Genomic DNA, 13,280 nt, shown 5'->3' on the forward strand with positions numbered 1-13,280 from the left:
ATGGACAGCCAGTTTTGTGTAGTGGTTAACAGCATGGGACTCTAATCTGGAGAACCGGGTTTGATTACTCCTCTACTTGAAGCCAGCTAAGTGATCTTGGGTCAGTCAGAGCTTCTCAGAGCTCTCTCAGCCCCACCTACCTCACAGGGTGATTATTGTTATGGGGATAATAATAACATACTTTGTAAACCGCTCTGAGTGGGCATTAAGTTGTCTTGAAGGGCAGTATATAAATTGAATGTTGTTGCTGTTGTTGTTGTTGTTACTACTACTACTACTACTACTACTACTACTACTACTACTACTACTACTACTACTACTACTCTGACCCAGTTTGAGCCTTCGCTAGCTGCTTTCAAAAGACAATTAAAGATAGGATAGATTTTTAGCATGATTCACCATCTTCTCATCTGGCTTAGCTGTTAAACTTTGTTTCTTCAGGAGGGACAATGTGAGAGGGTTTGTCCAGTTATATAAAACAGCACATGAGGAGCTGCTCTTTAGGTGAGAGAACATAAGGATTTATTTAGATCAGATAGAACAGAAAGAGATCTCAGAAGTACAAGGAGAAACCATGTGTTAAGGATCTATGGAGGAGGATACATTAAAATATGAGAACAGACCTTCATGTACTCTCCCACAGCCTAGATGGTAAGGGTATTATCATCAAGCGTATAACTTGCTCAGTAATTATTTGGAGAATTTGCACCATACAGGCTGACTCAAGAGGAGTCTTTTGAGTATAGACATGAGAACATTTTCTGAGCAGTCAAGCCAATGCGTATTCCTTGTGAGTACAGAATAACAATTCTCTGTAGAGGATCGAGCACAATACAAAACAGGTTCTGTCAGCTGCTGGCCATGCATAGTGTTGACTGTCTGGTAATTGTAAAGTCACAAACCTGCCCTACCATATTAGTTTTTAAATAGACTTTCTGCTGCACAGGGTGCAGCAATTAGCTATTTTCTCTCAAATATCAGGAATGCTTGCAACTTCTCTCATAAAAATGAAGATATTTATACTACTAAATTACCTAAATATGCTAAATAGCATCATTTTATATGCTAAGTTATAAATTACGCATTTCATGTTGTTCAATCAATAAAAGTAGTTAGGCTTGAAGAAAGGTATTACAGATATTTCAGTTTTCTCCCACATTTCCAATCTTTCTCAATCACGCCCCTCCCGATATTTTCTCCTCTGGCTTCAAAATTTCCAGACATTTAATAAATCTCTAGACCAGGACAGCAGAGGGAGAAGCCATCCCCTTACTTCCACACCATATGTTTTCCTGAGCTGAAATGGAATGGGGAGGGGCACATTATTTGACTCATAAAGGGTTTTTTTATGCGCATTGAATGCTTGCATGTGCAGCCCCAATGGGACAAATAACACCCCCAGATGCTATTTCAGCTCAGGGAAAGGATATGGGAGGAGCCCCGCCTCCCCCCAAGCCATAGTTCCAAACTGAACTGGGGCCCCATGATACTACTGAATGGAGTTCCCAGACGGACTCTGCAGCTGTGATATGGCTGCGAGTTCCCATGGCAGACTCACATATGTTATGATGTGTAGTTTAGCCCCAAGGCTACACTTCTGCTGCTTTTCCAAACTGCCTATATGTAGAACACACTGTAAGTAACATCATTTGGATTTGTGGAACATAGGGTTGGGAACACAGAGGCTGGGGCTAGGATGTAATACTGAATCCACAAACATGTTTTGCATCCTTCCAGAGCTCAATATGTCTGCATGTACTCAATGTTTTCTCTACCCTTATATTGCAAGTGACTTTATCTTGGAATTACTCCAGTGTATTATTAGACTGGGTACAGGAAAAATATACATAGAGATAAAAGGAAGAGATAAGCAACAAAACAGACACACCTAATGACTCTGCCAAGCGATCAAGAGCTGAGCATACAAAAATAAACCAACAGGCAGATGCTGTTTGTTGATGCTTTGAAGCATTTACAGATTAGCAGCAGAGTAATATCGGTACGGATACTTGGAAGCCATTGCACTCCAACACAGAAGCTATAAAAGATTACTCAGAATACAACACTCCATGGGCTGAGAATTTTAGCCTTCACATTGAGAGAAGGAAATGTCTTCCTATTTCTAGGCATCGTGTTTTCAAAGGGAAGTTTGGAATGTGTCCTTGCTTCCTCATGGCTTTAGGTAAAGCATGCTAGCCCAGGCACTGCTGGAAAGCACTTTCTTCCCAGAGAATACAGGGGTCAGTAAGGTTGCCAGCTCCAGACTGGGAAATTTCTGGACATTTTGGAGATGGAAGCTGGAGAAGCGACCTCATTGGGGAATAATGCCATAGATTCCTCCTCAAAAGCAGCCATTTTCTCCAGGGGAGCTGATCTCTGTAGTTTGGAAATCAGTTGTAATTCCAAGAGCGCTCCAGACACCACCTGGAGGTTGGTAACCCTAGGGGTCAGACAGCCTTTGCATTTTTACCCTTCAACTTGTTCCATGCGCTAATGCAGCCTGGTAAGAAGGCAGCTTATGCTCTCTCAGTCCTAGTTCCCCAAGTACGTACTTCACACGGGTGTTGTGAGGACAAGCCAAGGCAGACAGCTGTAAAGCATTCTTACTTTTTAAATAGTTTTTTTCAATTTCTGCCAAAAAAAAGCAATGAAGAAATTAAGACCCATTTCACAAACTTCTTTTTTTTTAACCACAAGCTGAATGAAAATCAGTTAGTTTTGTAAATGGATTTAGCCATGCACCACAAACTCAAACATTTCATCTTTTAGCACACTCAGCAATTGCACCAGAGAGCCTGCAATTACAGCAACGTACTCCAAATTTAATATCGTGAGAATTATAATTTCTCTCTCATGTTTCTGGACCTTTTGACTATGAAATTAGGCTGGGAAAGGTGATACCTGGTGGAAACTCAGATACTAGATTCTAAGGTCCCAGTGAGTATTATATTATTTATATACTGCCAATGCTGAACTTTATTATTATTCCACCTTTCTCAAGGCAGATTACACAATTAAAATCCTCATGATCAAAGTCTACGACATTCAACTAGACAATACAATAGGGTATAGATTACAGAAATAGAAAACAAGTGGAAAAATTGATACAGAGTTGATACAGTGCTGAAACAAAAGCAATTTGATATGATACATTAAGTGAAATGGAAACTATTCAGAAAGAACATACTTACAGTAACAGAAAGTACACAGTTGTATAGTCTACAGGTTCTATCCCTTTATCAAAGCAACTCTTTTTATAGCCTGATAAACAAAAAGACAAGGTCTCTGCCCTAAGGAGCTTACAATGTGAATTTCAAAAACTGGAGAGAGAGAGAAGAGAAAGGAAAAACTGGGAGAGGCAGGAGCAATGAAGAGTGAGCAGACACACCAAACCAGCCCATTTATCCAACAGGGTCTCATGCAACTTGGTGCCACCCGGCAACCGAACTTCTGAACTAATACATTTTTATCCCACAAATGATATACTTGAAAAAGGCCATTTTAATCAACAAACTTCACTACAAGCTTTCCAGTTTCAGCAAAGAATAAAAATCCTCAATCCCAAACGCATCCATTTCCACAAACAGAGATGCTGCTTCTGCGAAAGAGACAGGGATGTATTAAAGAGACTGACACTTGAGGAAGACCAAAGTTTTTCAGGTGCAGCTTTTCTTTGCACAGCTCAAGGTACAGTCTATACACTACATATTTTAAAGTAATATCAAGCCTGCTTAGCCCCTCATGACCAAGCAGGCATTGGAAAAAATCATTGCAGAAACAGTCCAGGGTCAATACATGCCTTCCCAATGCCTACACAAAACTGCAGTTCCCTAGATTGCTGAGGAAATCAAAACAGTTTTTGCACTGGTTTAAATGTGTGATGCTGATGTAAACTAAAAGGACATGCACACTGTTCCTGTTGGCATGTGATTACACTGTGCAAAGTCACAGAAGCTCTTCTGATTCCCTGGCCAAATAACTTTCCACCTAACAAGTGTTTGTCAATTCCAGACTTGCTGGGAGTGGGGGAAAGTGAGACCCCCAAAAGTCCCTTTTCGTCACAAAGACGAAAGGCAGTAACAGCAACCTCTGAATAAAGCTGGTTGGGACAGGAGAGATGCTACTCAGTCATTTAAAAAAAAATCAACATGTTTGGTCAGAGGTTGATGGTATATTTACAAAAACAGCAGCTTCAATAACAGACACGAAGTGTTAAATAATGGAATTGTAGCTATCAATATAATTAAGCAAAGCTGGCCACCCACCATTTAAAAATAGATGGAAGTGATTCATCTTTGTTCTTTTAATAAATAAAAGAAAGAAGCAGACAGAATGAGGAACTGGGGTTTTCATTCATAGTATAGAAGGAGCTTTGGCGCTGGATTAATGCAAGTCATGTGGAACGCAGGTGGATTAAAGAACCGAGTACAGAGGGCAAAACTGACCACGCTTCCCCTGAAACATTCCTGCAGGCCAAGTTCAGTAAGTGAAAGATTTGATTCTTTCAGTGGTCATCAGATCAGATTATTTATTTACAGTTAATAACCAGTAGACTTATAAAAACATAAGTATCATACACAAAATACACCACTTTGTAAAAATAATTATATAAAAACTTAGCAATATAAATACAAAAGTGTGGGCTTTCAGGTTTAAAAATAAAAGCAGATGTTACTCCTTTGCACATTCCCTGCGGATTCTACAAGCCGCAGCTAAAAATCTGGCACTAGCCAACGTGATCTGGGGATCGGCACCTAACAGGAGCTTATTAGTTAGCTCTGTGTCAGGGAGGCTCGAAAGCTTCTTCAATACAGGTTGGATATGTTTTATACGTATTTCGTGGTAAAACGTACAGGCAAGCATAATATGCTCAATTGTTTCTACTTTCCCTGCCTTGCATGGACAAACTCGCTCACTGGGACCTTCTTATAACGGCCTTCAAGTACTGAAGATGGTCATCAGTTTAGTCATTCCCGATGGAAATTCCTAAAGAGTTATGAACTCTATTGTACATGATGAACGAAGCAAGGCAGGCAGGGCTTCTGTGAAAGACAAGAGCACTCCAGCAACCAGCCTGCTCTTTTGGCTCCACTGCTGCTACCTGGGAGGAAGTACAAAGAGACGAAGCTTTCACGTTGACTCACGTTGAGGCAGGAGGCAGCCTTGCTTCCTGACCCTGGCTGGCTCCAAAGGTGCCCCTCTGCTTATAAAGGGCACCCTTTTGGAGCCAGATCCCCTAAAAATAATGGTCTCGAAACATTCGTTAGCAATAAGCTCTGCAAAAAGAAAATAAAAGGCTAAGGAACGAATGCCCTACTGATAAGCTAGTGTGCTATAGTGCAGTGGTCAAACTGTTGGGCTTGGAACTGGGAGACCAAGGTTCAAATCCCCACTCTGCCATGGAAGTTTGCTGGGTTAAATTGGGCGATTCACACAGTCCCAGACTAACTGAGCTCAAAGGGTTGCTGAGAAAATAGTGAAAAGATTGATGTAAGCTTCTTTGGGTCCCAATTAGGGAGAAAGGAAGGTATAAATGAAGCAAATAAAATAGATGAATGCATCTGATCTCAAGGAGGACTGCACGAAAACAAAAGTGTTGTAACACTTTGTAACAGAATAAAGCAGACAGGCTCCAAATCCCCTGTGTCTGATGAGCCCTTGAAAAAGAGGACAGCAGTGATCTTTTTGAATCACCTGAATAATCTATCTTTGTACCTCGCTAGTATAGTTAGCATAAAGAATTGTCAGCAATTCCCTCCTGTAGAGTTGCATTCATCCCTAGGCATAAAATAAATCACCTGAAGTTCATCTAATAGGAAGTATGTCAGTGTTTTTTTCCTGTGTTTTTACTACAGTTTGATATGCACAAATTGAGCTGCTCTCACTTGACTTTATCTTCATAAACTTCACCAGCTGAAGTTGCTTCATCTCCAGAATCTATTTAGTATGGTTTTTTTAATACTCCGCTCTTCCCCTAAGGAGCTCAGAGCAGCGGGTGTTGTTCTCCCTTCCCCACTGAATCTCCACAAGAACCTTGTGAGGAAGATGAGGCTCTTAAGTGTCTGACTGGGGTTGCAAGAGGAAGCCAATACAGTGACTGGCCCAGAATCACTCCATGAGCTTCAGGCACGGTGGGGATTTGGACCTGTAACCATTACACCATACTGATCTTGCATAGGATTTTAAGAAAGGCAGAAGGGCAACTCCAGTAAAGAAGGGAATAACTACAAAGCTAAGAAAAAAGCAAGGAGCTGTTTAGCCCTTGTCGTTTCCCTCAATATGATCAAGCTGAGAACTAAACATTTCTGCCAATAATTATCAGGAATTAGGCTGTGACTTCTTCTAGATAAATCATCCTGTATCCCAACTGAAATGGAAAGACTCATTTTACAGTGGAATTACATATCTGGAGCTATTGTGTTGTGGAGATGTTTCTGGACTTCACAACTTTAAACACACAAGAGGGGAAAATGTTCCAGTGCTCCCCATGTTAAACTTCCTTACTCCCAGAAAGCTAGCATAGCAGGGAGAAGGATTCTGGCTTGTCTTCTTCCCTGATGCACTAGTTTTCTAGATGTTGGGAGTTTTTGGTTTAGGGGAGCAAATACAACTGACTCCACCTGACATTTGGACCATAGCAGAAGGACTTCGCCCTGTGATATTTCTGAACTGGTTGTTCAATATTTAGGCTGCAATGCTACATTAAGCAGGTCCCATTGAACTCAATGGAATTTATTTCCAAGGAAAAAACATGTATGGATTGCTCTGACAAACTCCATAGTCCGTAACAGCAGACTTTAAACTGTAAAGACGTATGTAGGAAATTCACATATCCAATTCTAAGTGACAGTTCCATTCATGGATTTTGCTTTTCCCAGTGTGGTTTCCTGCAACCTCTCTGTTGGTCTTAATAAGCGGTATTGCACAGGGTTTTAGCGTACAAAATAGGCTGTCAGTTTGAAGAAACACATCATCATGTCCCACCTTCCCCTTCTTTTAGAAGCATAATACATGCATTATTGAACCTGGAGGTCTACATAAAATGAAGCAGTCATAGTCAGTTCCACAACCAACCTTCTCTGTGTAATAATCCTACACTGCATTCATTCTCAACATCTGCAAGCCACACCAGGAAATCTGTTCTTGGAGAGGCACAACACAAATACTTACAATAAATAAATAAAACTAAGACTAGCAGCTTTTAGGAAGCCATAGCCTTTTGTTTCCCTTGCAAGTTTTCAAAGCCAGCCTCAAGGTTTGTGTATGCTCAGGATCATTAGCAGAGCTATGTTATAAGAAAAGAGGATTGCAGCAGAGTTCTAATTACAGAATATCAGAATTGGCCATTAGTGCCTCTTAACACAATGCAATGAAGTTTAATTGCTCCATCACACTCACAATTGTGACAAAAAACCTCCAGACAACACATTACCTGTACTGCAGACACGTAAACAATCCCCCTTCTCGAGTTCATGTTGCAGAGTAGGTACAAACCAGGAAAAATATAGGTATGAAAGCACTTCTGTCTAAAACAGTTGATTTGCAGCTTGTTTTCTGTGCATATTTTTCTTGAAAAAAGCATAGATTGTTATGACATCATACTTAGAAAAAAGTGGGAGGGAGTTGTAGGGAAGAGAAGTTACTTTTTCTTGTGGAGATGCGAAGGAAGGAAGTTCTTGCAAACTGAAGAATCACATGGTCGCTTCTTGGAGAACTTTAGATGCACCACAACACTCACTGCAAATACTGTTTGCCATGGAAACATACACGTCTTATGAAGATCAAATAAATACAACCCTTCTCAGACACCTGGGGTCAAGGAGAGGAGATACAGGTGGGAAAAAACCCACACACATCTTCAGGCACCAATGTGCTTTCATCTAACAAAAATGCTGAATTACAGAAAAAGAGTGACTGCATCACTTGCCCATCAGCCACCAATGAATTGCATCATGGTGCGGTGTTGCCAATGATCCTTCAAAACTCTGACCACGCAAACAAATCTCTGCCCTGAAGCTTTGCCCTGTAACACCGTATAGAAAACATCACTAAGAGAACAGAAATTCTGCCACCACAAGCTCAGCACATAAACAGGCCCCTCTTCCAGTGCCAGGTTAGCATCAGGGCCAATTTAAGCATAGATGCTGACACACAGAGACTTCCAGAAAGGTGCCCATTTGTATGCATGGGCATCTCACAAAGCTGGCACATTCAGTGGCCACTAGGTAAGTGTTTGCTAAGCACTTATGGCCACAGAATAGTGGCATGCAAACAAGCCACGAGTTAGATCCAGCCAATCTCGTCCAATTCTACAGTCCTCATCCCACATGGTTGTTGTAAAACCAGGTCCCATGATCCCCAACACAGTCTTTTTTGGTGTCAAATGGGATCCCTCCTTTCTTTTTCACGAGTAGAAAAAAGCAGGTCAGCACTGGCCCCTGGTACTTAGATCAGCACCTTTTAAAATGTTATGGCCTGAATGCCTGTGATATTCCTATCAGTCCTCAGGTGTAGCAAGATGCCAAGAAGCCTCTGAACCCCAAAATCTGCACTTTGGACTTCTTAGAACAGGGCCTGACAAATCCCAGGTGCCAGGGCGCTCAGAAATTTCACGGTGGCACCTGATATCTTCAAGCAGTCATTTATCATAAGCGCCCCTTGGTGATTCTCTGTAGATTTACAACGCTTATTTAGGTGAGGGATAGAGGTTAGCTTTTTGTTGTGATGACCACCAGGGTTACCCCACATTTATTTATATGCCACAACATTTTTATTATTTTTTTTTAAATGACAAGAAACTAAGAATTGAAGATTAGGTTTTGCAGTAGCAATATTTAGAAGCACGGCCATTAAAATTTTCAAAAAACAGAAGGCTGAAAAATACATCTGGCTGCTAAATTTTTGGGGTGGCTTGTAAATCTAATGAAAATTTGTCAATCCCTTTCTTACAAAGAGGGCTCAAACTACAGCAACAAATGTGTGTCGTTAAACCTGGATCTGCCCCAAGCCCACAGACAGCGGGGGGGGGGGCAGTCAAAACAAAAGACACACAGGTGAGGCGTACAGAAATCTCACCTTCCTACTGATTCCCTTCCCTTCCCAATTTCTAGTAAGGTAATGCAGCCCAGCTGAAGCTAGGGGAGAAAGGAACAGCACCTCTGTCCATGGTGCCCCTTTACTTCTTGAAACTGGATCAACTCAACCGGTGTTTTGCACGTTTCGGGAAAATGCAGGTTTAAACACAGGGCTCTGCCATTACTACACAGAACATGAAGCCAAAATTTTTCTCTTCAAATTAAAAAAAAAACATTTGAGACTTACAATGCACAATGCTCAAGTAAGTAGCTATCATTTTTAAACATCTACAAGCAAGTTAAACATTCCATCTACTAATGCAAAAGATACCACTGAATCATTAATAGGGCTTATTTGGAAATCAATTTGGGGCATGCACTTATTGGCAGAAATACACAGTAAATGGGCTTTTCAGTACTGCATTCCTTTAGTCTTAAAACAGAGCAAATCAACTACCCAGACCTGTCAAAAGAAGAAAAGGAAGACTGTACAAGGTTGGGCAGGGTCACAAAAAGAGAGAAAAGAAAAAGTTAGGGGAGGTTAAGATTTGTAGGGGAAAGTGTCCTTAGTTGTCCCTGCTACAGAAAATAATAATACTGAATTAAGCGGCTCACTTCTTCCTGCCACAATCTGACTACAAGTGTTTGCCTGAGACTCCCAGAACTGTCAACTGGATCCTAACACGCACTTGGAAGGTATGTTCCTTCTTTTCTACAGTATTCATTATAAACTGTGCAATACCTAGTTGGATGTATGCCCAAAGAAGCAAGTTTCTGAATGAAATGTCACACACTTCAACAAAGCTTTTCTTACACATGTTTGGGTTCAATTGATACTTCAAATGCTGACACAAGGCAAATGTCTTCGCTGATTACATACAACAGTGGCACAATTCTACGGAAACTCTTATGGGTCTATAGATAAGGCTGTGCAATTTGCAAAATGGGGAGCATCCACTACTAGTCAATTTAATGCATAGATGTGGAAGAACTAAAGCAAGCAACAGTAGGGGGGGGGGGAAATCTGCAGATACTGCATGGCCAAAAGGCAAGCTTTTTGTTATATGCCACATACCTGTTCTCCAGAACTGTCATGCACACAACCTCTCGCACACCAGGGTTGTTGGCTTTCTCAGCTGAGCAGCTCTGCAGATTCCAAGTGGCTACCCTCAGTACAGGCTTTCCATCCCTCACCCCACCAAACATTTCCACGGTGGGACGGGTGGAGATAATCTGAGTGGGCCCCCCAGGTGGAAAATCCAAATCCTCACTCTGGAGGCTGAGGGAGGTGGGGCTTGGGTGAGGCTTGACCGTGAAGTTGAGGCCCCCGTTGGTATTTGTGGACGGAGGCCTTGACCTCTCCGCAAAGATCTGATGCCGGATTTTGTCCAAGAACGAGGAGTTGATACAGTCCATCTTGACCAGGTCCTCGATGCTTTTGAAAGGCCCGTGCTCCTTGCGGTACTCTACGATGCTGTTGGCTATTTTCTCAGTGATGCCGCGGATGCTCATGAGCTGAGCGGACGTGGCCGTGTTAATGTTGATCTTAGCAGCAGAAAGGTAGTCCAGGTTCTGGTCTTTCCTCAGGGAGCTGGGCGAGTGCTGGGCAGAGTTCCCCTTGCTGCTGACGCAAATCTCAAACTTCACCTGCTCAAGCTTGGCGGCGCCCACCCCGCTGACCAGAGCCAAATCCTCCACTTTCTTGAAGCCCCCAATATACTCCCGGTACTCTACAATGTTCTGGGCCACCATCCTGGTAACCCCCGGGAGCGTCATGAGCTCTTCCTCTGTGGCCGTGTTGATGTTCAGCCTCTCCTGGTTCACCAGGATGTTGCTGAAGTTGCACGCCGCACTGAACTTGCGGCTGTGGCATAAGTCCGAGGGGTCTCTGGGAATGGAGCGGTGACACCCCAGGTTGCCCCCCATGCTTGGGGTCTGAAAAACCACTCGGGGGTTCGCTCGCCTTGTGGCTCCCGGCTGCTTTACCAGCCTTGGCGCTTGGCACCGTCCAGGATGCCTGCTGAGGCGACGCGCGGGCTGCCAACTTCAGGAGCACAGCCAGCCGTCCAACCTCTCACTAAAAAGGCGGCAAGCCGCGCTTTCATCCTGCCAGGGGAGGGCTGGAACTACGCAGCCGAAGCTCCGACTTGGCAACAGGCGGGCTATTTATTCGCTGGCTTCTGGACGGCGCTTCAGCGGCCAAGCCGAGTTAAAAATATGACACGCAGGAGGCCAGTGGCCAAACCGGCTCGTCAACAAGCCTCCCCGTGCGGAGGGCGGAGGCGCCTCTCGTCCCCCCCCGGTGCCCGCCGGAGTGGGGATGACGCGCGAGGCGGAGAGCGCCCCAGCCGGGCGAGAGCCGCTGCGGCCAGACGGCGGAGGAAGCGGCCCGAGACTCCGGCGCAGGGCTCGCCTCACGGGCTGCATCCGAGCCTGGCCGGCGTCCGTCGCGCGGCTCCTTTTCTAGCCGCCTCCTGCCCGCCCCGCACGTGCGCGGCTTCCCTGCCTCCGCCCGAGGATTGCCCAACCTTCGCCGAGCCAGGAAGAGGAGCGAGGGGAGCCGCGGACCGACAACCGCCCTCCTCCCGCCGGGGCTTCCCGGCGCTGCCTTGGCTGCTCGCCTCCGCTGCCTCGCTGCACCCGGGGAACGCAGCGACGGCGCTCGAGACTGCCGGTCCGCCCTCCGCCCGCCTCCAGCTCTCGCAGCAGCAGCAACGCCGCGCTCTGCCTCCCTCGCCGGCTGGCCCCGCTTGTTATGAGGCAGAGGCGGGAGAGCGCAGCAGCAGCGCCGGCTCCGCCCCCTCTGCACGGCCGAGGAGGGGCCTGGAGCGCGCTGGCGGGCCTGCAGCCGTCGGGCCCTGGCTGGCTGGCCGGCCGGTGGTCACTTCGAGGCGAGCCCTTCTGCCACAGGGGCTCCCGCCTCTCCCCTTTTTTCCCTTCCCGGCCGCACGTGCAGAGCTTAGTCACGGGGCGCGCTTTGTGAGTCAGTGTCACGTTCTCCGCCTCACGTCCCTCACAAGGTTGTTGTGTGAGGATAGAAAGGGAGAGTCATCTTTAGCGCCTTGAGCTCCTGAGCGAAGCGTCGGGGCAAATGCACTGGATATGCCCTGCTGGGTCCAAAAAGATAGTTTTAGGTGGACAGCTGTGTTTGCCTGCAGTGGAACAGCAGGATTTGAGTCTAGAGACCAACAAGATTTTTAGGGTGTAAGCTTTTGAGAGCCAGAGCTCGGAAGGAAGCTCTGACTTGCAAAAGCTTCTATACTGAACGTCTCTAACGTTCCACAGGGCTCAAATCCTGCTGTTGTACTGAGTCCAAAGATGCAGAGGAACCTGGTGCAGGCCGCAAGCCCATTATGCTGTTATGATTGACTTGTGTCATTTCAGAAGTAAAAGAGAACACTATTTTGGGACACATGTCTAGGATGTGATTGTGTGTGAGTGTGTGTAAATGATGCATAGGCCCTGTACATTGACTCTCTCATGAGCACCCCATCTCCCTGGGTTGCCAGCCTCCAGGTGGGGCCTGGAGATCTCCCACAATTACAAATGATCTCTGACCATTACAGATGGTATCTGAAGAAGTGAGCTGTGACTCAGGAAAGGTCATACCCTACCACAAATTTTGTTAGGCTTATAGGCGCTGCTGGACCTCTTGCTCCTTTCTACTGCAAATGATCTCCGGTTTCCCTGGAGAAAATAGCTGGTTTGGGAAGTAAAGGTAAAGGTAGTCCCCTGTGCAAGCACTGAGTCATTACTGACCCATGGGGGGACGTCACATCACTAAGTTTTCTTGGCAGACGTTTTACGGGGTGGTTTGCCATTGCCTTCCCCAGTCACCTACACTTTACCCCCAGGAAACTGGGTGCTCATTTTTCTGACCTCGGAAGGATGGAAGGCTGAGTCAATCCTGAGCCGGCTACCTGAACCCAGCTTCCGCCAGGATTGAACTCAGGTTGTGAGAAGAGCTTCGTCCGCAGTACTGCAGCTTACCACTCTGTACCACGGGGCTCCGTGGTTTGGGAAGTATATTCTATTTATTTATTTATTTATTTATTTATTTATTTATTTATTTATTTATACTCTGCCCTCATTGCAAACAGGCACAACAGAAATATTTTACATTAAAATAATCAATACTTATCTAAAACCAGTATTTAAAAGCTCAGTGCAATACAACACAAAATACTAAAATGGTATCATAAACAG

The 13,280-nt window shown here is 44.8% G+C and overlaps 1 protein-coding gene across 1 annotated transcript in view; it reads right to left on the minus strand.

Annotated features, from left to right (window-relative positions):
* The window catches only part of EEPD1 (endonuclease/exonuclease/phosphatase family domain containing 1), a 76,348-nt gene extending 64,537 nt beyond the window's left edge, over positions 1-11,811 (minus strand). Inside the window, exon 1 of the mRNA XM_054991426.1 lies at positions 10,150-11,811. Within this exon, the coding sequence (XP_054847401.1) occupies positions 10,150-11,000 (851 nt within the window). The 5' untranslated portion in view covers positions 11,001-11,811. The remainder of the gene's footprint in view (positions 1-10,149) is intronic.
* Positions 11,812-13,280: the final 1,469 nt, after the last annotated feature.

The sequence above is a fragment of the Eublepharis macularius genome, chromosome 11 (genome assembly GCF_028583425.1).
Source record: "Eublepharis macularius isolate TG4126 chromosome 11, MPM_Emac_v1.0, whole genome shotgun sequence".
Classification (NCBI taxonomy): Eukaryota; Metazoa; Chordata; class Lepidosauria; order Squamata; family Eublepharidae; genus Eublepharis; species Eublepharis macularius.